Genomic DNA, 25,220 nt, shown 5'->3' with positions numbered 1-25,220 from the left:
AACCACCGGCGACCCCGTGGGGAATAATTTCAATTTAAATTGCATCATAATTACGGTTCCCACTGCCAGTGGTTTGGTTTATTCATTTTGTATGTAACATCACACAACCGGGCGGCTGCACGGGCTGAAGGAACGCTCCCCAATGAGAACAAGACGAATCGGCTGCTTTGTTCGGAGGACTTTATTCACCCCTTTTCTGTGCTCTCCAACAAAGGACCATATGTTTCTAATGAAGCAAAAACACCCACCCCACCCACGAGTCCCGAACGAGTTAGTCCGCTCATAAAAATCGAGAACCAAGCCTTAATGAGCCTTGGTCCTTCGAGGGTGGCCCTGCTGCGAGCGGCCATCGCCCAATCGACCGGTTCTCGCGGGTATATGGACAATTATTATGGCTTTCATTTCCGGAACCACAAATGAATTGTCCCCACCAAAGAGCGGAATTCGCGCGACTGACCCGGAAGCTCGGGTGCCCTCTGGGAAAAGCCAGCCTGCGGTTCTTTTATGTTCCTATTAAGGAAAAAATATTGCCATGATTTCCGATTATTTCGCCATAAATTGTTCTGATCCCTTCGTGCACATTTTTTATGCCCACTGTTGCACTAGCACCGACCGTCTGTAACTGTGCCGGAGCAGTCGGAGGTCATGAATCAGCTTGTGCCGATTGTGCCCCATCGGCTTCTTGAGATTTTGCTCGTATTTTTCGCTTCCACTTCTTCGATGTCACTTGTTTTTGGCTTCGTTTGTTTCGTTCCCGAAACACTTCGCTCTTCCTGGTTGGCTTCCGTGAAATGTGCTCTGTGAAAATCTGAGTCAACCAAGCCGTCACAATCGCGAAGTAACCGAACGTGAACCCCTCGGTGGTTGGCTGTAAAACTTTGCGCACCATAAAACGTTCATCATAAATCTGGTGCACGGAGATGGCGCCCACGACGTGGAATTATAAGATGAATTTTGGTGGCGTGCAAGCGGCCGCAACGTAATGCAACAGGACACGTGGTCGTGCGCCGGGATTAAATGTTTAATGCTCGATGTGCTTAGTTTCGGTGGAAAGTTTTACCACCAAATCGGCGCTTTTACTGCCACTTAGCGCACTGAGCACGTGCTTCGGGAATTAAAACCGGCTTTTGTAGCTTCTCGTACTCGACGTCGGCTGCGAATTTACGGAGTCAGAATCGAGTTACAAAGGCTACTTTACAATTGGACATTTTGATTTTGTGTGATGCCTCAAAGCTTGACGCTTTCCTCGGCGAAGATGAGCGACTGTAAATCATTTGTCTCTTCACGAAAAGATCATGTCATTCGCTACTTTCGAACGGTTCATCGATCTTATCGAAAAATATTGATACGTAGTAGCATTTATGCGTGTCATCAACACGTCATCGTGCGGTGGCGATTCATTTTTAGTATCAAGAATTTGACGCTTGCTCCGAACCTTATCATAGAAGTTCAATCCAGGTCAGCTCGATGAGGGATCGTCTCGGATGGTCTGCGATTATCAGTGGCAGGATGCCCGAACCTGTACGCGTATGGCCAAAAAGTGCACTCACACTGCCAGATCATCATTATCATCTTCCGTCGAAAGTGGTGTCTTCAATATCACTTTGTTACTTCATCATTTCGCGCTAGCGTGCAGACTGTGCAGGGTGCATTATCGTCTAGCTTCCGCAAATACGATCCAGTGAAGTGAGATCAAATTTCAAATCGCTTCTCAGCGGCACCATTTTGTACAAATTTTCCCAACCACCCAGCATAATGGGCCACAGTATTCACCAGTGCTTATACTAATGATATTTTCTCAACTCCTTTGCTTCGTTGCAGGAACGTTCGTTGAGTTGGAACGCTAGTTTGGTTGGTTCGGTTCGGGAGCGCCTTCTCTTCTGCTGGGATGGCATTTTTCACCGTAGCTGAGCGCCTCTGGCCAAGGACCAGTCGATGCGGGCGGCATGTGGCTCCCGAATCCGTCTAAAACCCACGCCCACCGGCTACGATCTGCATCTGCGAACCTCCGAACCAGGCACCGGAAGTGTGATGAAAGTGATTAATCACCGACGAGCGAAGCATCTCGGACCAAACACGGACACACCGTAACGAAACCGGCCACAGGATACGAGCCACGGGTTTTGGGAGGGACACGCGTGTCGGTGTGCGTGAGTGTGTTCGTGAGTGAGTGTTTGGTGTATCGAAGGACGAAGGACGTCCGGTTTTCTTTTTTATCGTGCTCTCGCCAAAGTGCCGATCGATCGGATATCTTTCGCGCGAAAGGACCTCGTGTAGTGTGGTGTGAATATATTACATTTCCTGCACGATCGGGTGTATCATTGTGAGGTGTCCTTAGCGCAGGTCCTTGAAGCGGCCAATTAGCAGCGCGTCAGCCGCGACCGCATCGCAGACGGAGACTAGGGCCCAGGCGGGTACCAGGCGCACCTTGAGGACCATTGAAAAATTCCACCGAATAGCATGGCGTCGGTCGCCGCTTGGTTGCCATTCGCACGGGCGGCGGCCATCGGTTGGGTGCCGATAGCGTCCCACCCGCTACCGGCCCCACCGGTGTTCAAGGACCGGCTGCGTTCGGAGGACGAGAAGCTAATCATCAACGTGTCCGGGCGACGGTTCGAGACGTGGCGCACGACGGTCGAGAAATACCCGGACACGCTGCTCGGCTCGAACGAGCGTGACTTCTTCTACGATGAGGACAGCAAGGAGTACTTCTTCGATCGCGATCCGGACATCTTCCGGCACATCCTCAACTACTACCGGACCGGCAAGCTGCACTACCCGCGCCACGAGTGTCTCCTCAGCTACGATGAGGAGCTGGCGTTCTTCGGCATCATGCCGGACGTGATCGGTGACTGCTGCTACGAGGACTACCGCGATCGGAAGCGCGAGAACGCGGAACGGCTGATGGACGACAAGCTGTCCGAGAACAGCGACAACAACCTGCAGCAGTTGACCAACATCCGACAGCGGATGTGGCGCGCCTTCGAGAATCCGCATACTTCCACTGCCGCGCTCGTGTTCTACTACGTCACGGGTTTCTTCATTGCTGTATCTGTGATGGCGAACGTCGTCGAGACGGTGCCGTGTGGGGTACGACCTGGCCGTGCCGGCACCCTGTCGTGTGGTGAGCGCTACAAAATTGTCTTCTTCTGCCTGGACACGGCTTGCGTCATGATCTTCACCGCCGAGTATCTGTTGCGGTTGTTTGCGGCACCGAACCGGTGCAAGTTTGTGCGCAGTGTCATGAGCATCATCGACGTGGTTGCGATCCTGCCGTACTACATCGGGCTGGGTATCACCGACAACGACGATGTGTCGGGAGCGTTCGTCACACTCAGGGTGTTCCGCGTCTTCCGTATCTTCAAGTTCTCGCGTCACTCGCAGGGTCTGCGCATCCTCGGTTACACGCTTAAGTCGTGCGCATCCGAGCTCGGCTTCCTGGTGTTCTCGCTTGCCATGGCCATCATCATCTTTGCCACGGTCATGTTCTACGCCGAGAAGAACGTCGAGGGTACCAACTTTACCTCGATTCCGGCCGCGTTCTGGTACACGATCGTCACCATGACCACGCTTGGGTAAGTACATCAGGACTCTCGCGCACCTGTAGAAAAGTCGAGTGGCAAAATGGCGGACAAACTAGCTCGTTAGGCGTCGAACGATGCCCGAAACTATCGACTGAGCCGAGATTAAACGATTATTTCCCCTCAATTAACCGATAAAACGAGACGATTATGAGACGCGTCATCAGCCCAGCCCCGGAAGCCTCGAAGCTATCGTTTTGGGGCAGATTTAATTTTTGCCCAAATATTAGTGTTCCTCAGTCCCGTGTGTCGCCATTACGTCCGTATTCGCCGTGTGGTTTCACCCACCGGCAGTAAAGCGTAATGATCAGTCCATTAAACACGCCTCCAGGTAGCAATGGGCGATTTTTCACGGCCCCGAGGGAAGTCCTTCGCGGGCAGCAAAGATGGTTACGGTTGTGCTCGGATTTAGCTTGATCCGGCCGTAGGATGGTCATCGCTGGCATCAAGTAAAACGACCACTTGGTTGGGCACACATTTAGGGGCATTTATTGGCGCAACACAAAGCTAATCTTGAGCACGATGATATGAAGATTTAATTTCGTCAAATTTCGGTTACGCTTTGAATTAATTTTGAATAAGTTTTCCCAGAATTGTTGTACGTACATACGTACTTTCGTCTCATTCTCTCATGCATGTTTACTTGGGAGAACGTTCGCGTCCGATGGGGCTGTTTGATATTGTCTCCTTTTTTATTGGCTAGCCGACCTAAAATATGAGACTTTGCCAGGGCGCTTAACGTTAAGCACCAAAGTTGATCTGCACACGCAGAGTCGTTACGTGGAATCGCGGCCCGTTCCTGACGGAGTTGGGAAGCTTTCGTACGCCTGGACGCCTCTTCGAGGTCGAGCGAAACGTCGTTAGGGAGTTGCTGGTGAGCATTTAGCTCAATTTCCCGCTTTCCACCCGGGCTAATGCCCGTTTATGATGCAATAAACAACGGCCCAGCATCAAACGTTTTTCGCTTACGATGGAGCCTAGCGAATGGCGCGAGCGCAGGCAAAATTACGCCCCCGATGTCCCGGTGGACCTGCGTCAGTTGGCTTGTGCATCTCCATCCGACGGAATCTTTTCCACTTTTTTCGATTCTTTTCCACGGAATCCACCCCGAGACGTTGTACACTGTTGAGCTTTGTCGGTGGTTCTTTTTTTATGCCTCAACCTGCAAACGGTCGAGCAAAAATTGTTGAGTGAAAATTGAAAACGGCAGCAAACTCACCAACTTTATCGACCCGTTGTTCCGAAGTTTATGAAACTTTTCACTCAATTCTCGCGGCGTGGCTAAGGCTCACGATAATTATGGCTTGGATGGTGGAAGACGCACACAAACTTATCTCGACAATAGCGTAAAAAAGCCATTATCCAAGCACCATCGGCCCTGGCGCATCCTCTGCCTGACTCGCGGCTCGTAATGAGATGAACGGACCGCTTTGCGTTTTTATCGATGTCAAAGTTTATTCACACCTTCAATCCGCTGCGTTCAAGGGGCTTTGGCATTATTCCACCCTCAGGCTGGTGCTCTGCATTTGTTCATATTTTAACCAACCCTCAGGGTGAAACTTTTCCGCTAAATTAACCATATTGGGCAGCTGCACCACATCAAAGCATGGCTTCGTATGAACACGTCGCCAGGTGAAAAAGCACAAGGACTGCCTCAAGGCATCTGTGCGTTTATGGGAGAAAAAGGACAATGAAAAAAGAAATCAAAATCAAAACACACACCAGCTGCAGTAATTAGATGATTCAGCTGTAACTTACAGCGATGGTCATGCGTCCATTTAACACCATCTGTATGATGATGCAACTTAGCTAAGGATCTGCTGTCAAAGAAAGGCACTTGACGATGAAGAAATCCTAGCAAATATCACCTGACGAACGCTCCGTAGCACCCGCAATATAATATACCTGACGTGTCCTGCCATAGCCATAAACATTCGCCCACCGTCATGGCGACAACACGAGTGTCTAATAAGAAAGTTTCACTATAACGGAGAGCCTTCTCGCCACATGTGTGGAATGTGTGTGTGTATGTGGGTGAGTCGCATGAATTATGGCCGCTCCGTGCCCAAGGCCCCAAGAAATGGGCGCTCGTTTTCACAAGATTAGTTAAATGCGCCCTCATTAGCAGTCCGCACGATAGCGACACTTTACACTTCACAGCATACCTGTGGCTTTGGCTAGGTACAACGGTAACGGTAGCTCGAGGTGAAGGACCAGAAACTAAGGAAACCACCGAATGACAATTTTAATTTCTTTGATAGCATATTTGGCGAAATTTTCATTCGATTTCCCCCACCAGCTCGCGTGCACAGTGACACCTGATGAGGTGCAAATTTTATTTCCCATCCGTTCCGGCCCAATGTCGAGGCAATGTGGCTCAATTTCGTGTTGAATTCCTACGTGTACGCCGAAAGTTGTGCGCTCAAATTGAAGAAGTTTCTCGTTGAGCAAGAACTGTTTTTTTTTTGCACGTTCTTTTCCACGACAAGCCACGATCGAACGTGAGCATAGTTTTCCGTGTGGTTGAGCTTCGCTCACGCTATCTTTCTTTCTCCATTCGTTCTGCCGGCAAGGGAGCCTCCTGAAAGGATGACCCTAATGGGCGACCATTTGTAATGCCGTTGATCGATGATTTATGAGCGGCGAATTTCATTCATTGTTCACCCTTTCCATCGACTCGCCAGGACAGCGGTGAGTTTTCGCTCCCGTTTTTTTGCCATCACGGTGTGTTGCGAAAATGTAGCTTCAACCTTCCGACCGGGTTTGAGCTAATGTTGCGGGAGCGAAAAGGCTTCACGTGGTGGGGATTGTTTTTGGTCTCACCGCTAATTTATTAGTCGTCATATTTTTTAGCTTGCCACAGTTTTTTTTTCTCAGTCCCTCTTTTTCTCTCTCGCTCGTTCTCTGGAAGAGTTATTATTTCTTGTTCGCTTCATTCGCGGACCGAGCCCAACCATTTCAATTGGCCCGTTAATGGTTCACCTCGGTTCAATGGCTTTCCGATCGGACTTTGTGACCAACTTGGGCTCCGCTGTGCCGTTCACTGATGTTTCCATAATCGTAAATCACTGCAATCTGCTCGGGGAAATTAATGGATTGAAAAGGGGTTTTTCCTTTTCTTCCGGATGAGGGAAATTGCGAGTATTTTTTTTATCGTTGTTCGCTAATTTCTGTAAAACTGGGTTGGAAATTTTTCGTTTTTGTCCAGAAAATCACTCGATAAAGCGCTGAACAATAATTAATAGAGGATGGAAAATAAAACTTTTTACGCTGGTGCTCAATGAGAAGTGATTATTTTATGGCATCGGTGTTCGAATACATCGTGAGCGTTCTAATTTTAAAGCTGAAACCATTTTTTTGGAACCATCAAATATCATTCAGTGCTGGAGGCGCAAGCTTTAAAGGATCTCATAACAAGGTCAATAAATGTAAGCGATCGATTTAGTTTCAATCAAAGCATAATAGTAAAAGCATATATGATTATAAATTATAATAACGAGCTGTTCTAATTGTCTAATATTTTAGCTTGAATTATTACATTTTACATTACATTACTATACACATCAGAAAAAAATCTCGTACTGCAGCAGCGAGAAGAGAAAGATGCGTTTCGCATCCAAAAACGTCCTTTCCTCAATCTACTATGTGCCTTTCGAACCAGCAAGCCACCACCATCACGAACTTCGTGAGAAGAATACGACTTTAGTTCTGCCTTTCTTCTGCCAAAAGTTCTTCAAACCCACAAAGACCGCTCCGTAACTGCCGTAAAGTGAGCCCCAGCAGCCCGTTTCCGACGCTCAAGTGTGTTTTCTTTCCAACCCACCGTGCAGCCATGCACTGAAAACGCGGTATCTATTGCGAAAGTTTACCCTTTGAACGGTACAAAACCCCGGCCAGTGACTTTCGCGAACCCTTAACGGTCCCCGTTCTGGCTGCACCGAAACTGCACAACGTACGTGTGCAGGACGATGAGCTCGTAACAGCGTACCAGCTGGCACGAGCTCCGTACCATTACGGATGCTATTGAATTTGTTCACCCTGAAACAGAACCATCCAGCCCGAAGTCCTTAGAGGGTTGTTCGGACGGCCGCCCGTTATGGATGCAATTATATTGTAACGTACTCGAAATGGCCCGACACGACCCGACGGCCATAATGGGCCAAAGTGGAAGTTTCGCCGGTGACGATTGAGATGACGACCACGACGACAGTGCGGTGGAAAGTAATTGAAGTGTTAATAAAAGCGCACACCCGCACGCTCGCAAGGACGATTACTCACGGGCGGGTGGTTTCCTTGAATACTCGCTTCCGCAATTTCACGGCATTCCACCACTGAGGTCATCCGTTCGCAGTAGCCATTTGCAAAGTGCCCCTTGTCTGATGGGGCTCTTGCGCCAATATCGTGTGACCTACATAATCACCATTTCGTACGCCGATAGGATCTACGCAAATGTCCCGATTCGGGTGCCCCGTTGGACCAGCAACAAGAGCAAACAAACACTAGTTCGAAAAGAAAAAGTGCGAAGACGAGTGGCGCCCCCTCTAGTGGGTGGGTTTTTGGTCGCGTGTCTGAAGGGCTTACTTCGAAAGGGTCGTGCTCGGTCGCGCGGGTAGCTCATTTCCTCCCGCACCGGCCAAGATTACACTCTCGCTGCGATAGTGATCTTTAATTCTTATTTGCAACTTATCACGTCTCTTTTCGCCTCGGACGGACGGACGGACGGACGGACGGATGGACGGTTTTGACTATTTGCCTCGAGTCCTTGCCCGCCAGCACAAGGGGAGAACCAAAGCGCATTAAGCGTCGGAGGGAGCGTTTTCAACTCACTTCCTTTAGTCCTTCATTCGGTCGGGTTTGGGGCCTAACCATCGAAGGACTTCGTCCTGTCCGACCGGTCGAGCTCCCGATGGTGGCCGTTCATGCGTGATAAGGGTAAATAAAAGCTCGTTGTTAACTGCCTCGGACACTGTCATTAGCTGGGAACTGGCACTCTCACAGCTTGAAGCAGGAACGAGAGGTGGCAAGGACCTTAAGCGAGATGGGTTTGACTAATGGCTTTGCTCTTTTCACTGGCACACCGCTCGCTCGGTCCCAAATAATCCCGGTGAGAGTGTGCCGTTCTATGGTTTCATTTCCCGCCCGTTTTTCCACCGGAGGGTTTCCCGAGAGCTGAGTTGAGTTGGGGGAGATTCCATGCGAAGGGTGAAAATCATGAAGTGCGACCAGTCCGTTTGAACTAACAAACTCGTGCGCTCCCGATGGACGGCGTGCCGTATCGGGAAGGTGTGCCTTTCTCGTCGAGTAGGTGGAAAAGCGGGAAAATCGAAGGGATGAGAAGGATTTTAACTACATTTCATCAATCACGCCGAGCTGGCACGCTGGTTTTAGTAACCTCGGATCGGGTTTGATCGACGGTATACCATCGATTGATGCAATCCATTACCGAAATTGAGCCCAGCGATGGGACTTTTCTACTCCCGTGCAGAGAGCTGAAGCGAATAGGGGTGTCGATCACGATTTGTACCTTAAATGCCAACAGTCAATTTAACAGAAAAAGCTACCGTAGCTGGTGATTCACCGTTCAACGGAATCATGTGACGGAAAAAATGCCAAATTTTGAGCCTTGGTGGCTATATTCCTCCAAATTATGCAACGTTGCCCCGAGGAGGTTGAAGCGTATATTTGTCTTCAATTTAAACGATGCATTAGCTCAATAATTGGAGTTGCTAATTGAGATCTTAAGATGGACCCCTTCGAGGTGCGTGATAGGCTTTGGACAGTGTTTGATTGTTTTCCTTCCATCAACATGCTAGCTTAATTTGCTGCTCGCGAAAAACAAACATTCTCTACTGTGAAGCCATCTCACCAAAACCGAGCAAGACATTGTTTTTGGCACGTATTTATTTGCATTCAACTTCTCCAATCAATGGCTGCCCGTGTATGGGACTAATTACGTTGTGATTGCGGCCTGCAAAAACATCCTCGACGCCGAGCGCGCTCAAGTGGACAGCTGCCGTTCGGCGAATCGGTTCCGGAGTGTTTTTTAGAGCGTAACCCTACTCGGGGAGCAATTTGTAACGAAAACATTAGTCACCTACCACGCGGACAGACCCCAGACAGGCGGTTGTGCATCTTCGCTGGCAGTGGTTCAAATTCTGTCTCGAAATTCGTGACTCGCCGACGGATTGCGTCATCGTCTCTCGGTCATCGCGATACGGCTCATTGCGTCGGGCTGTGGCTTACTGTGGCCACCGAGGGCAGACTGTATTTATAGTTGCTTTTCCTGCTCCACAACGGTCACAGCACACGTTTGTCGGCCAGCGTGCGTTTGCTGTCGAACTAGCGTGATGGCAATGGCGATCTAATGATGCCCTAGATGCATGCACTAGCCTGGAATGCATTGCAATTTAGTGTCGCAGTTTCGACACTCTTCGTTGGTTGAATCCGATGTGATGCTGATTTGCGGCTGATGATTTGATGCACTCCAATTGTGAGCTCTGGAACCGCAACGACAGCTGAATGGCAGCCATTCGAGTGACGAGAATGCCCGAGAGCCAATCGAGGTTTATTGGATAATTTTGCGTTAGTACAAACGGCATTGTAGCCATTTTTCGCATTATGTGTGGCACAAAATGGAGTGTATTAAAAAAGACTATTGGTGTCGCCGCCCAACGTGGGGCTCGAACCCACGACCCTGAGATTAAGAGTCTCATGCTCTACCGACTGAGCTAGCCGGGCTTGTTGAGGCCATTTTAATCTGTATGTTTTTTGCCCATTTTCCACCTTTAATAAAAATCTCACTTTCCATTCGCTTCCACACAGCTACGGTGATATGGTGCCGGAAACGATCGCTGGCAAAATCGTCGGAGGCGTCTGCTCACTCAGCGGAGTGTTGGTCATCGCGCTACCTGTACCTGTAATCGTGTCCAACTTCAGCCGCATCTACCACCAGAACCAGCGGGCGGACAAGCGGAAAGCGCAGCGGGTAGGCTACCGGAGCGGGTCCGACGAGGAGACCGGCTCGGAGTAAGTACACGTTCGCAGGACAGTCGGTTAACTGTGCGACACGTTTCTCCTACCTACTTGTAGAAAGCACGCCTAGCCCGAATACGAATAGCGAAAGCGGGCGCCAGTGCGGCGTTCGCGAGCAAGAAGAAGGCGGCCGAGTCGCGCCTAGCGGCGCAGGAGTCTGGCATAGAACTGGACGACAACTACAACGACGAGGACATCTTCGAGCTACAGCACCATCATCTGTTGCGGTGCTTGGAGAAGACCACGGTAGCTATACTGCATCCCCTGGGGGCAACCGTTGCGGCCGAACGTGCCTCGATTTTCGCCCGAAAGCTCATGCATCTCACAAGCTCTCTATCTATCTATCTACCTTTTGCATCGCTCTCTGTCTCTCGCTCTCTATCCATCGCTCTACTTTCGCTATGATCAAGCTCGAATTTGAATCTCTGTTAAAGCTGACACGCGATCCTGTCACGATCTTCTTTAAAAAATCATAACTTTTCTCTTGCACCTTCACGAAACCCTGGGTTTCGGTCTCGAGGTCACGAGGTATCTCTTCACTGTCAAATCCGCATTCGCATGCTTGCGCAAAACTCATCCCTAGGCGTATCTCCGCTCGAACCTCTGAGCGAACTTCTTCTTGGTCATTCGTAACACAACCCGTACCCGGCCCTCTCTCATGCATGCTGCACGCTTGTGATGTACCATACACACGCACACGCCTCAGGACGAGCCCTTAGGAAGCATTCCATCACACACCCACTAACATGCACACTGATCCTACACATCCTTGCTAGTAGAGTAGTCGTCGCCGCCGGCACCGCATGCCGATGGAGTCGCGTGGAAAAATCATCCCCATCCCCGATGTAAACCGGTTCACTAACGCGTGGTTTGATTTCTTTCATGACCGGACGACAGGATCGGGAGTTTGTCGAGCTAGAGACGCAGTACAACGGGCAGACGAAGCGGCCAGGATCTCCGTCCCCGATGGCGAGCCCGTCACATTCGGCCAACACGGCCACAGGAACGACTGGGTTGCTGCAGTCCTGCTGTGGACGATGCTGCTCGCAGCGATATCAGGTAAGGCTTTACCATCGGTTTCGTAAGTCGGTTCATGGAACACGGATCGTCGATGTTGAACACGGCGACCTGGTACAAGCAAACCCACCCCGAGAACAGACACACTGACGCGGATCTGTCTGCGGTGCTCAAGTGATAAGCATTCGCCACATACTAACACTTCACAGAACTGGGGGTTGGGACAAACACTTGGCGACATGGTGGGTCATCTTCCTTATTCTGACAGACGACACAACAGATGATTTTCCACTGAAGAAAAGCTCGAAATAACCACACATACTCACCCACACCTAAAGGCCACAACAACACCGTTCAGATTCGAATCGCGTTGATTCGAGCAGGCCAACAAACGAACGTCCAAATTATGCGATTGTTTCTGTGTTTGGTGTTTTGCGTTTTGCGAAAGCATTTATCAACCGATCGGCACCGTGTGTTTGCGTGTGTATTTTCTTCTTTGTGTTTTCGGTGAGCGGTTTTCTTATGGTTTTCCCCACGGGTTTTCACCGAATCGGCAGGTCGGTTTTGTCCACTACACTACACGCGTGGCGGATCGACTACACCCACACTCGTAACATTCGTAACACTTTCAACACACCCAACAAACCAAGCTGCAACGGCTTGCAACAACACCCAAAACACCTGCAGACGTACGAGGACGTGTGTACTAACGATGCGATCGGTACTTTGCGACTGGAAAGTGACTCGAAACAGCGTACCAAAAACCTAACCAAAAATAATGAACCAGGCTAAATGAAGCCCCGGCTGCCCGGGGGCCAACGAAAATGTTGGGAAAAGTTTTAGGGATTCGCACGGTTGCAAAACGAAACTAAAGCGTAGAACGAGTAGCCGAAGCAGCAACGAAAAAAAAAACAAGCCATAAAAAATAAATAACATTTGTACAAATTGCATCGATCGTGTTAGTAGCCGCTAGGAGGAGCAAAGCAAAATCGTTAGTTCTTCTGAACAAAAAAAAATATATAAACCAACAAGGCGCAGAGAAACCAGGCAGGGTTGGTGAGACACAAAAATAAAACCGCACTACGGAACGGTTACGGTGAAACGGCGAACTTTCCCGCTCCCATATTTTCCCCCACCCACACATACAATGCAGCAGCATACGAGCATTGATTCTGTTGTGCACTTCACCAGGATAACTCCCTCGATGGCACGAGAAGAAGGAGCAGTGTGGACTGCGAAAGTACGGGCACCAGTGCAGCCAAGTAATGAACCATAAAATAATGATCCCCGATGGTTGGTTTTCCTTTGAGTTTTTCAAACGTTCTGACTGACCCTTTTTGCTGTTTCTTTTACACACTCTCTCTATCTCTATTGTTCTCTTTCTCTCTTTCTCTCTTTGTCATACATTCTTTCTGTATGTCTCGTTTCCCCGACACTCGTTTCTCGAATGTTGTTACTGCAGAGATTTCCGGTGTTACTTATTATCCTTTTTCGGTGTTAGAATTCTGTAAACCCTCATCTCGATGTGTTTCATTTCATACCTACAGTTGGTTTATGTGTTTGTACGTTGATCAGTTGTTTTTCAAGACAGTCTTTGCATTAAAAAAAGACCAGTTTGTTGTAATTTCTTTCTATTTCTGTTCCGTTTACAAACTTTCACTAATTCCACAAAGTTTGTACAGAAATCCTTTCACTTTACTTGCTCATGTGCTCTGCTCTTCTCGTGTATATTGATGTGTACTTCCGGATTGCCCTATTGAACCCAGGTTCCGGTGTTTGCTAAATGTGGTCTATTTAAACTCATGAATCATTACTTTCACGGCATTTCGCTCGTTTCGCCACACTCGATTTCCATCGATTCTAATGTCGACATTTATCGCCTCAATCGCCTGATGCATTCATCATCATCGTGTCGTTTATAGTGTGGCTCATGAAGGTTATTATGGGTTGGTCAAATATATCTGTATACTATCATGTAGTTCCAAACTTCGGTGTAAGTAGAAACAGCTTAAAGTGAACGAAGACACACTAGTATGTATCATAAACGGTAGTTCTAGGAGGTGAGCAATATATATTTCAACGAGTAATCGGATTTATGATGAAAAAAAACGACAAACTTCTAGAAATCAAAACAAACAAGGGCAAAGGGAGATAGGAAAAACACAGTAGCGTTCTAACAGAACAAACCAGTTAGCGGTAGTTTAAGTACATCGATAACTCTGAATTGGCATACCCAGCTCATCAGTTTCTTTCTTTTCTCTCTTTTTCCTTACCTTTTCCCTTATTTTTCGTGCGACAAAAACCTAACCAATTCGAAATGCAGTAATTCGAAATGCAACCCTATCCCTTGCAAGGTACCGGTATGCGAACGAAAAAGGACCAAACTTCGTGGACCCAAAAACCAACCTCTCCAATTTCCCACAACCCTACCCACATCCAGCGCTGCGCGTTTTGTGCATCGTTTTTGCGAAACTAATTCAACTCTTAACTGCCTTTTTTTCTTCGCAAAAAAAACTTAACAAAATTGCATTAAAATGCAACTAAAAAAAAAATAACAAAAAAAAAACAATCAAACAACAAACAAAACCGAACCAAAAAAACAAACAAACTCGCCGTGACATGCCTTCCTGTGTGAGCTGTGACTAATAATGATGATCGTTTCTCATGTTAGCCAAATCTGTGATTGGATTTTCAGATACAGGTAGAGTTTAGAGTGTTGCATTTGTTACACCGCGCGGACGTGCGGACGTTTCTGTTGTGTTGGTTTTCTGTTGTTTCGTTTCCGGTTGTACTTAGTTTCCAGTTTTCCTATGTCTCTTTATCTCTCTCACTCTTTCTCTCTGTTTTTTCGCTAGGATATTTTCAAGAGTCCTTTCTCTCTCTCTCTCTCTCTCTCTCTCTCTCTCTAACTTACGAACACTGATCCTTTCGTCAAGTACACTATCAACACCCACACTCACTCTTTCCCATACGCTCTATGCGTTACCTTTGTTGCATTGTTGCTCTGTCTCTATGGTTACTGTATTAATCCGGACCGCAATCAGCTGTACATAGTAATGCTCTGAATTCACCCGCTCTAGTGCCATGTGCCTGTTCACGAGGCACCCAATCGTTAAACTCGCTGTACAAAGCAAACTCACCTCGCGCTTACCCAAACACCCACGGTCGTGGCAGCAACAGTAGCAGTAAGAAAAAAAAAAGCAAACATCAGTAGCGCGGTACAAATGTTTGCTCTCCATTTCCCAACCCCACATTTTCACGTCGGTATCGTGAGCGCAGATAATCCATCCGATATCGAAATGGCGTTTCCAACCGATCAACCGACGTATGGATCGGAAATTTCCGGCGCCTCTCACCACAATTTATCGCTTGCAAATCCCACAACTCGACCGTTTGTCGCTCGCGATCGCGGCTTCGCAAATATCGCACGAACAAATCGACCACACAGGACCCTCATGGTGCTGGTACGTTCGGGCTCGAGTTGACAAACGACCACGACCCACGGTTTGCCTGGCCTCCCGTGACGGAAGTTCATCAGTCCCAAATGAGCATAAGTGAAATATTACACCCCTGCCACGCTTTCCATGTGTGGTTTCAGTTTTGTTTCATGTTATCTTTTTTAAGTTCTTTTTCAGTCGAGCAGCAACTCCCAGTCTAAAAGGATCAGTGGCGCTGGTGCATTGCATGATCGACGAGGTGCATGATTCGAAATGAATAATATAACACCACTCGAGTCGAACAACCGGAAATGTGGGTCGTCCTGAAGGCAGGTCCTAGTGGGTGGGATGGTTGGTTGGGAAACGATTGCCCGATCGCGTACCACCCATAAATCCGGCGAAATATACTCGAATCGTTCACACCGTACCGAAAGGGCCGAACGTGGGTCGTCTTTTTTTTTATTCACGTACCGCTGGTGGGTTCCACCAGATAAAGCGCGCGTGTGTGTTTTATGCTTGGCCCCACGTTACAGCGCAACAATCGATTGAAACCGAATTTGATGGAGCGATTCCGTGCATATGTATGGGACGCGGTGGAAGGAGCAACGATCGAGAAGGGTGAGGTTGGGTGAGATTTATGCTGGGGCATTTGTCCGCCTCCCGGAAGGCATGCTCGTAAAAAGAAATGTTGAAATATGTTATTGCAAGTTGTTGATGGGAATGTTCGCTTTTCGGGTAGTCTTTTCACTGCAGCGCCCCGTCGGTCCCTTGTCGCTCGTGGGTTAATTTACTTTTGCCATTCAACGAACGCCGTTGGGCCGTTTCGGTGCAGTTTCGGGTCAGTCGCGTTAATATGCTCGCGAGCCGTTTGTTTATCGGACTCAGTTTATGCACGATTTTACGGGCATGTTTATGCAACTGAAAAAGACCCCAGGATGAAAACCATGGTCCATTCGTAACTTCACACCCACACGCACACACAATCATACACAAACCCCACCACACAATGCAGTTGGGGTGCATTTTCCGACCATTTCATGCTCCGTTAGCGTTGTCATTCCTTTCGCTTCTAGTTGTTATGTGTGTTCGTATTCTTATCGTATAATTCTTGTCATACTTTCAGCTGGGTGTTTTGGGTTTGTATCATTTCCTTTGCCTTTAGTTTGTACATAATCCCTTACGTTTTCGATCAAGCTGATCTAACAGAGATTGATGTTTAGACGTTTTTGCCAGCAAACAACACAGAAAAAGTGCGAGCAGCAGAAATCGCATTCTCAGCAGCAGGATTCTCGTTTATTTGAAAGTGTTTAGTGTTTTTACAGCCATTACTACATTAGACAGTAGACGTAGCGTTTACATTATCTACTTATATTTGCCAAATGTGTCATGATTTCATTCGAAAAAATTGAGCTTCGTAATAATTTGGTAAGATTGCGCTAAAGACGCTAATGCTTGACTGTAGAGCTCGCTTTCGTAGAGTTGCGATGCGTTACGTTACGTAGCATAGTGTTCACGAGTACGGGCTGATATATTCGAGACGGCCGGCTAGGAGAAAATGGTAACACAAGGATACCATCGTTTATGTTCCGCCCATTTGCCATCCTATCCGTTCTATCCATCCACATATTGGAATGTTATTGTCATTGCATTGAAGGGTGAGACTCTACCGCAACGGACTTCAAATTCGGATTTAATCATTTGGCTGTCGTTACTTGAGGCTCTAGATTTTAATATATAATAGTGTAATAAGTGCCGATTGGAACAAGAAATCAAAACATGCTAGCTAATTGGACTGAAAAACCCGCGATCCATAAATCGATTTAAAACCTCCACCTAGTAGGGCACTGATCTGGCTTTTCCTTCGTATCAGAGACGGTTGTAAATATGTGTACAGAATTTATATAGATACACTATATACTTTTCAACATAAAGAAGCATTCACCCCACCACCACCAGCCAACCACCACCAAGTGTACAAAATGGACTCCCGAGCACAGAGTATATTTGCAAAATTTCGCATACACAACCTCACAACCGACACCTCGCTCCTCGAGCAGAGGCCCAGTAGCAGACAAACGAGCTTGCACCACCAACTATAGCTATACTATATTTACTTACCCAGCATTTAGAACCACCTACAAAATACAGCATTTAGAAGCCGAATGCCCAAAATAAACTACTCTCAATCATTTATAGAACGAATATAAATCTAGCATCTGTCGACACTCTTTTCTTTCTCTTCCTATCTCTCTCTCTGTCTCTCTCTCTCTATCTCTCTGTCTTTCTCTACTTCTCATACGCTCTTTACATCTCTCTGTTCACGATCGTTCTTCTCACGATCGATCGAGATCGTGATTTACTACTCTATCGCTACTACTGTTCTTCTCTTTCACTTTATCCGTATGTCCTGTGCAAAATTGCGCCCCCATGAATGCTCCTCTCCCAGCAAAATCCTCATGGATGTTTATCTGTTTTGGAACGATAAGTATGTTTCATGTGCCTACGTGTGTCGCGATTTTCCGTTTGCTCCCTTGCTGCGAGGGTGCTAGGTGTCGTTTATCGTTTTTCGTACGCTCCTCAGTTTGGAACCCTGTTTGTACGTGTACTCCAAGCAGTTTGTCAGTGTAACGGCTTGCCCCTTTCGCTAGCTTTATTGCGGAAGGTTCGAGCGCCCGCTTTCCAATTTAATCCGCCGTAGAGTGCTCACCTTTTCTGTCGCCCTGTCGAGTTCGAAAACGGAAGCTAGCAGTGGTGGAAAGCGGAGAATCCTGTGTTCGACAACTTCTAGTGTCCCCGTATGTTGGGGCGAATTGGATTGAAATTTAATCAAACACCAAAAATTAAAACTCAAAGCTAACAATGTTCGGAACAAAATCGCACAAATCAAAAGTTTTTGAACACGCGGTTGAAGCACTTCCATTCTTCGGGGCCACCACGTTGGTCTTTGTTTTGCATCAAAATTTGTTCCTTTCCTCGTTTCCACCGGAAACACAACTTAATGTTCCTTTCTTTCCAGGTTGTTGATTAAAAAAAACACTTACCCAACCTGGAGCCCGTTTTGAAACGTTTCATAAGCTAAGCATCTTCCGAAACATGATTCACTCAAAATCACGCCTCTATCTCTCTATGTATCTCTCCTAGCTCACTCTGTATCTATCTATCTATCTCTTTCTCTTTATCACTATTTGCAATTCTAGTGTCGATTTCGGTAGCAATTACCACATGGTGACGGAATAATCAGTCTAACTTATTTGCTCTCTCTCTCTCTGCTCGCTCTCTCCCCGTAGAACTACACCTCAGCGAATCAATGATGCCAGGAGGACGATATTCCGCTACGGGAAAGAAAGAAATCGTAATAAACTGCGCGCCCCAGCGTAGAGAATATCGTTCCCATCGAGCGCAGTTCCACACGACACTGACGATGATGATGATCAAGCTGATGATGATGATAACGGTGGTGGTGAAGATGCTGTCGACGAACATGCCAAGGTCGAAGCGATCGCGATACGGTGCAATTTTTTTTAGCTCCAACCCACGGAACCAACTCAGCCTCGGGTCATCCGATCGGTCGCGATACATTTCAGCATTGTCAGAAGGATTCGTGCAACCTTACACAGAGAGAACTACAGAAAAAGAAAGAGAGAGACAGAGAAGGAGAGGTAGAGAAGAAAATTGAACGTCATTTCATTCCAGTGCCGATATCCACCCATCAGCCGATGGCCGCTGCCAGCATCCTCGTCCTTTCACGCTACGGGATACCACCAGCACGAAGCGAAGCGATGTCCGATCGAGATGGACCTGATCGGAAGGCGCCTTGGTTCCGGGGATTCGCGATCGCAACCATCGGCACACGTAGTTTTCTAGCCGCCAGCTTTCGACAGCCATAGTTTTGCTACAGCGATCCGAAGGATCGTCGACACGTATTCAAGACGCGGATATAAAGATTAAAAGAAACCAACAAACCAAGCAACTTATTATCGGAGACAACCCCACGCTAGGAATGGGTCTATAGCTCTTACTCATCACTACAACGTAAATGTACAGTGTTACTCTATTTCGCAATCGCTATCCCTAAAAGCAAACCCCTTTCGAAGTAACGTAGAGACGTGAAGGAAGAAGAAAACGGTTATGAAAAAAAAATATCTCAACAAATCAACCACTTTCAAGCTATTTTATCTGCAATGTAACGAGAGGAGATGAGAAAACATCCCCAAAACGGTAGATACGGACACTCGCGACGCTTTGGAACCGATCGACACCGAACCCAAATTTCTTGCTGTTTAGCTGAAAAAAATGTTACTGTTATAGCGAAGATCGTATCGTATTTTCGGGAGTCTACATACGTTACTTTGGTAATTCGTGTTTTACTTTTTGTAATTACCTATACGGTTAACCACCAAACAGCGCTATCACACTCGCTCGTCGAAAAGGCGGAATAAATTCAAACCCACACGTGCACACCCCTTACACACTTTCGCTCTCTTTCCCTTTTCTTCGAGAGCAGAAGTAGGATAGGTGGCAGGATGGGGTGCAGTTCGAAAAGCCAAGTACGCTTCCGAACCACCGCTAGAAGGCAGGGTTAGCATAAACTAATGTAGTGAACGGTTGGCCATACGCTACCAGCAAGAAGCGGAATGCAAAGCAAGCAACCAAAACCGTAGGATAGCGTTGAGTGGAAGAAAACGATGAAGAAGTAACCGAGGTAAAGTAATACTAAAGCATTAGGCGTACTGTTAGTCTTAGCTCCTACCACACTACACGAAAAAGAGAAATAGTCTAAAGGGTGGAAGAAAATGGAAAACAAACATAGCTTTAAAAGGATTAAACATAGAAAATACCAAACAAACAAACAAACAAACAAAAACAACTACACACCAGTATGATTATCAATAGAGAGCGAAAGAGAGGGTGATCGTTTTGATTGAAGATTGATCAACCTTCCCGGTGATCGAACGAGATCGCTCTCCTACTTTCGCTCAAACCCACTTTTAAGCAGACCAAACCCCACGCGACGCTAGATCACATATCAAGTGTGAGGAAGCATGGTCCGGTCCTGGATCGGCGGGCATCCCAGTAGCGAGTGTTTGAGGCGACGCATTAAGAGAATGCTGAGAACTTACTAGAAATCGTCAGGTGCATGCTTAGAGCGACTTGAAAGGAGCTGCAGCTAAATTTTACTTTACCTATATGTTGCGATCCCATTCGATTAGCGTTGAGAAATTCTGCAGGAAGTCCCATAGCAGGGCCATAATCGTTCATTAGGTCCTATCTGTTTTGGTGCATTTTCCCCAACAGGACGCTTTTATGTTCCTTTTGTGTTAACCAGATCGTAAGGAAGCAATAATTTTAGCGAAAAGGACAAAAAAACTCTTAAGCCGTTTTCTACAGCGAACAGTCGATTTTAAACTAATTATCTCGCACCGATGCATCTAAGATGTCGTGTAGCGGAGTACGTTGAAGAGGATGTTGCGAAGTTGATAACGATAATGATAATGATGTAAATAAGAACACCAGTCACACAGAGCTAACAAATGAATAGTAGATAAAGAAAATGCAGCCCCCAAAGGCAGGCGCATGCTCGTGCGGGAGACGAACGTTTCCCGCCGTTGGGCAGCCCCCTTAATGTGTGTTTGTTCCTTCGTTCACTCCACTTGCATCGTTCATTTACCATTCGCTTCCCAGCAGCTAGCAGTGAAGGCTAGCAGCCCCGGCGTAACCATAGTAATCGTGTTTTTCGTCTCGTTCCTCAGTATAGGTCCCAGCCCAATTTTTATCGTAAACGCAAGTACACGCAAAGTAAAGCAACATCTAACAAACAAAAACACGAGGTAAAGAATCGAAACCCTAAACAAGCGAGCACTCTTCGTTCATTTTCGAAAATCGTACGCATTAAATCAATCTTCCAGCTAGATCTGTGAATACTACTTTAAAGAAAATTATCTAATCGAGTAACGTGACGTGATTGTTGTTTATTGATAAAGAATACAAGAGCAAATAAGTAGAGACAGACAAACAGAGGTAGAGAAAAGAGAGAGAAAGTAAAATGAAAACAAAAGAAATACATTTTTAGAATATATTAATGGTACGAATCGTGAGAGAGAACTGGAAGGATGGACTAAACTAAACGAAAATCAAACACAAACGAATCGTAACATACGACAACGGTAGGAAGGAATCGGAAGCGTGGAGGTGAAAGAGAGAGAAAGAGAGTGAAAGAAGAGAATAAAAAGAAAGTAAGAAAAACATAGCGTAACGTAAGGAAACAGTTGTAAGGCTAATATCAAATATTGATGGATGTTAAAAACATTATTATGACACTTTTCAAAACACACGACAAAAACAAACAAAAAGCGAACGAGAGAAAGGAAAAAATAAAAGTCTCCAGCTTACACGTAATTGAGATTATTAGGGTAGCAAAGGAATATGGGCTAGTCAGCAGAGGAAGTAAATGAAAGCATAAGAATACATTCAAACGAGTTATCCAAACCGAAGGAGCTAGGCAGACATAAGCGAGTGTTACAAACTTGGCTCGAAGCGGCTCGGTTCCATATTGTAATGGAGCGTGTTTCCTCCGTGAAGAATTTTCAAAGGGAAATCTACTCCCGATCCGAACGTGAAACATGCAGAGAGGACAGAACCTCCCTTTGCCACCGGGTTTATCAGCTCAGATTCGAAGATCACGAGCACGAGAAAGAACCGCTGGGTCAAAAAGTCAAACTTATGATGTAATTGTAAGCGAACTAAGTGATTTATTGAGCGCAGTTTAGCAGTTGACCTGTAATCAATTATATAGTGCAGTGAACGTTGACGTACTTGTAGCAGTAGTAGATGGTAAAAGAAAAGGAAGGCAGTCATCGACATCGTGACTCGTCAGATCCTGATGAGAGACGCGGCCTGAGCCGAGAGCCGCGAACAGAGCCGAAATCATTCTAAACACACAGAAATACTAATTTCCCAACACCCATTGCATGTACATGTGAGACAGAAATGGGGATGAAATCGTGCGAAACGAAGCTAACGAGAGAAATGAATGGAAGGAATGGAGCGATGGTTGGAGAATGAGGAAACAAAATCACGTAAATTATGTATGCGTACGGTATAATGGTTGGTGTAAAAGCAGCAAGTGTAAGACATCGGACGGTCGTTCGTAATAAAAGTGAAAGTAAAACAATGAACAAGAAAACATTTTATGATGAAAATTCCCAAAAGAAAAACAGCAGAAGAACATATTACCAACAAAAAAATAACACTTCCAAATAGAAGCTCGTGCCGGACGAAAGGACGATCCAGTGCGGCCAGCTTGACGGTATCGGCCCATATTTTACATGGGCGCTGGCAGAAGTCGGACACTATCGGTCAGCTATCGGCGGTTAACCGAGCAAATGGAGCGTATTGAATGTATTATATTAATATTATTACCCGTGGAAAACTGTACACGTAGCGCACGACACCGTGCTTGAGACCAGGGGGTCAATGGGAGATTTGAGAGTGGTACGACACATGTACCGCTTTCCGACGCCCGGAAGTGACATCGAAGATCACGATCAATGCTGGATCTAACAGACATTCTATACAACTGCTCTTTTTCTGCGCTCAGATTGCTTCTGTTTCATATCCTCAAGCATTTGCATCTTAGCGAATCAGAACGCCTTTGGTTCTTATACTTTTTGGGAATGCTTCGAAGCACAAGAGCCGATTGGCTGTAGTGCTAGCGTAAGCGCAACAATTTACTGCAAACCGTAGCGAACCCTTTCTTAGGAAAATGGAAACAACGTAAACATAAATCACCAAAACGACAAGCAGTTAGTCCTAGATTGTACCGGTGTTGTAGTGCGTAGTCTAGAGGAAACTAAAACTACAGTCTAGAGCAAAACATGCATGGAACAGAACACTAGGAAAAAAAAAACAATTCTACCGTAATACAAGGACCTTTCCTGGGCGATTGTTGTGCATCACAATTAAACGAATGGTAGTCGCATCCAAAACCACCGGAAACTGAAGCCACAACGTGGGAAAAGTGTTAGAAATTTCCTGCTACTGGATTGTGTTTTGGCATGCCATTTCGTGGGCGCAATTTCCACGACTCGTAGGACCGATTTTTACACACACACACGCTCCCTATATATCTCGCTCTCTCACAAACGTAACTTGTATACGCAGCAGCAGACCGGTTCGCTCGGTTTATTTTTCGTCCCTTTTTTTGTGACGCGATCTGCACGATCGCAACTATCTTGGGTTTTCCTTTTTCTTCTTTTTTTCTCTTTGCTTGCTTAAAGCAAACCATCCAAACCAGTGGCACCCCCTGCAACACACGCGTTGTGCCGCGCTGTACTTCTTCCACCAGCGCCTGCCCAATATTGTTCTAGGATTGATTGATTGTTCCACTCACGTTTGAAGCAACAACAGCAGCAGAAAACAAATGAAAAGAAAATGAAAACATGTGCACTCCTTCGGGCATCATCCTTTGAAAGGGGGAAGAGCAAAGTAAAAACAAAATCAACAAACAAAAAATAACCCAAGCGTAGATAGAATGTTTTAAGCGGTAGGAAAATGAAATCTAATGTAATAAAAAAACAAAAACAAAAACCACACGGTAACACACATGTCCTTCCACCTCCACACACAAGCAGCAGCTCAAAAGCTCCAATCGATGGGGGAGAAGGAACAAAATAGTAAGTGAATCGTAAAACCGTAACGTTAAGCAAAATAAATGCAAGCAAACAAAGCAAAACATCCTATCGGATAACAACTAGACTTAATCACCCGACATCTTTTTGTAACGAACGGAAGCTGAAACGAACTCCTAATTCATACCGATTAAACTGCCGCGACGGGTGAGAGAAAAGGCGGCGCCAGGACAAGCTGCCATGTTCTTGGCAGGACGCGGTCCCGAACTCTCGATCCCGAGTGCTAAACGGCATGAGCGAAACGAATTTATCTTTTTTAAAAAAGAAGACAAAACAACTCCACCCAGCCCACTGGAATGCGTTTTCCGATTTCGCCCATTCGAACACCCCTCCATCCCCCCACCCTTACCACTCCACACTGCCTCCCTTGTTCTACCATCCTGCTCTGGCGTGTTGCACCACCTACACTGTTGTTAAGTCAAGCGGACGGCAAGTGAAAGCTCGAAATCAAAACCGCGAGACAATTCGTGTCTTAGCTTTACATTGATGGGCAGAAATTTAAAATTAAACTGGAAATACATGCCGAGCATGAAATGAAGAAGAAAAGTCCCACGAGCCCATCACTGGTCCGGGAACTGAACGTGGGTGTGTGGTGAGGGCTCGCATCCACCCTCACTCCAACTTCCTGATCGACCCCTCGTAGATCACGCAACAAATGCAACAGCTTTCCTTTTCTTGGGCTCCGCTTTTTCGTTCTTTTTTCTCGTGCTGCGGCGCCATCTCGTCCGTCAAAAGGCGCGCATGATGGTGGCTTTTGTTGTTGGGTTTTGTACATAGTAATTTTAAATGCGCTACCCCTATCTATCGAACGAACGCATGCTACTCAATCAACAACCTTCGTCCCGATCCCCCTTTCATGTACATATTCTGTTTTGAATAGACCAAAATGAACATATATATATATATTATATATACATTGACAGATTCTTAGGTTAAAGTGACGAGATGTGTATCGAAGTTGAAGGGATAATAAAGTGTTGTATTCTGAAAAAAAATGCTTTTTTCTTATTCCGTGTACGTTTACTGCAGATTATACCGTTGGATTTTATCACCGTGCAGATTCAAAGCAAAAATTAATATTTCTTAGAATCTCAATAATTTTGATTAAATTTCCACTGCTTTGGCTGGTGGATATTTTTGAATTGGACTTAAATCTAATCCTCCTTCGTTAAACCATGATTTATGTTTTTTTTTTCTTGCTATATTTAATATAAATCTGTCTGCTCACACCCGTTATGTATAAGCTCTCTTAATCCTATGCAACCGCCAGTGGTCTTATTAGGATACCTTATTTGCATCCAATTTGACTTCGCTGCCATGTTTTTTCCCTCCTCATAACGAACGGGGCGCCTCCATTGCCCAAAACATTAAGCCTCAACTTCCAAGCACTAAGCACCGTCTAATGCGAGTCATGTTTCAAACCGCCATTCAGTCTCGCATCCCTCCGGTCTAACGTTCCGCTTCCC

The 25,220-nt window shown here is 46.4% G+C and overlaps 1 protein-coding gene and 1 non-coding gene across 3 annotated transcripts; one reads left to right on the top strand and one right to left on the bottom strand.

Annotated features, from left to right (window-relative positions):
- The first annotated feature begins 2,460 nt into the window (after nt 1-2,460).
- Nucleotides 2,461-20,093, top strand: LOC128727370 (potassium voltage-gated channel protein Shal). Of its 2 annotated transcripts, XM_053821278.1 has the most exons (5): nt 2,461-3,575; nt 10,404-10,566; nt 10,671-10,859; nt 11,511-11,672; nt 18,355-20,093. In XM_053821278.1, exons 1-5 carry the CDS (start codon nt 2,461-2,463, stop codon nt 18,376-18,378), a joined length of 1,653 nt encoding a protein of 550 aa, XP_053677253.1. In that variant the 3' UTR covers nt 18,379-20,093. The 2 variants fall into 2 exon arrangements, 1 of the variants encoding a protein (XP_053677253.1); XR_008410841.1 differs by lacking the exons at nt 2,461-3,575; nt 10,404-10,566; nt 10,671-10,859; nt 11,511-11,672 and adding an exon at nt 13,657-14,331.
- Nucleotides 10,247-10,319, bottom strand: Trnak-cuu (transfer RNA lysine (anticodon CUU)). Its single transcript has one exon. It is a non-coding gene; the product is annotated as a tRNA-Lys (tRNA).
- Nucleotides 20,094-25,220: the final 5,127 nt, after the last annotated feature.

The sequence above is a fragment of the Anopheles nili genome, chromosome 3, assembly GCF_943737925.1.
Source record: "Anopheles nili chromosome 3, idAnoNiliSN_F5_01, whole genome shotgun sequence".
NCBI classification, from domain to species: domain Eukaryota; kingdom Metazoa; phylum Arthropoda; class Insecta; order Diptera; family Culicidae; genus Anopheles; species Anopheles nili.
Note: the sequence above shows the minus strand (reverse complement) of the source record. Positions and strands in the feature narration are given on the sequence as shown.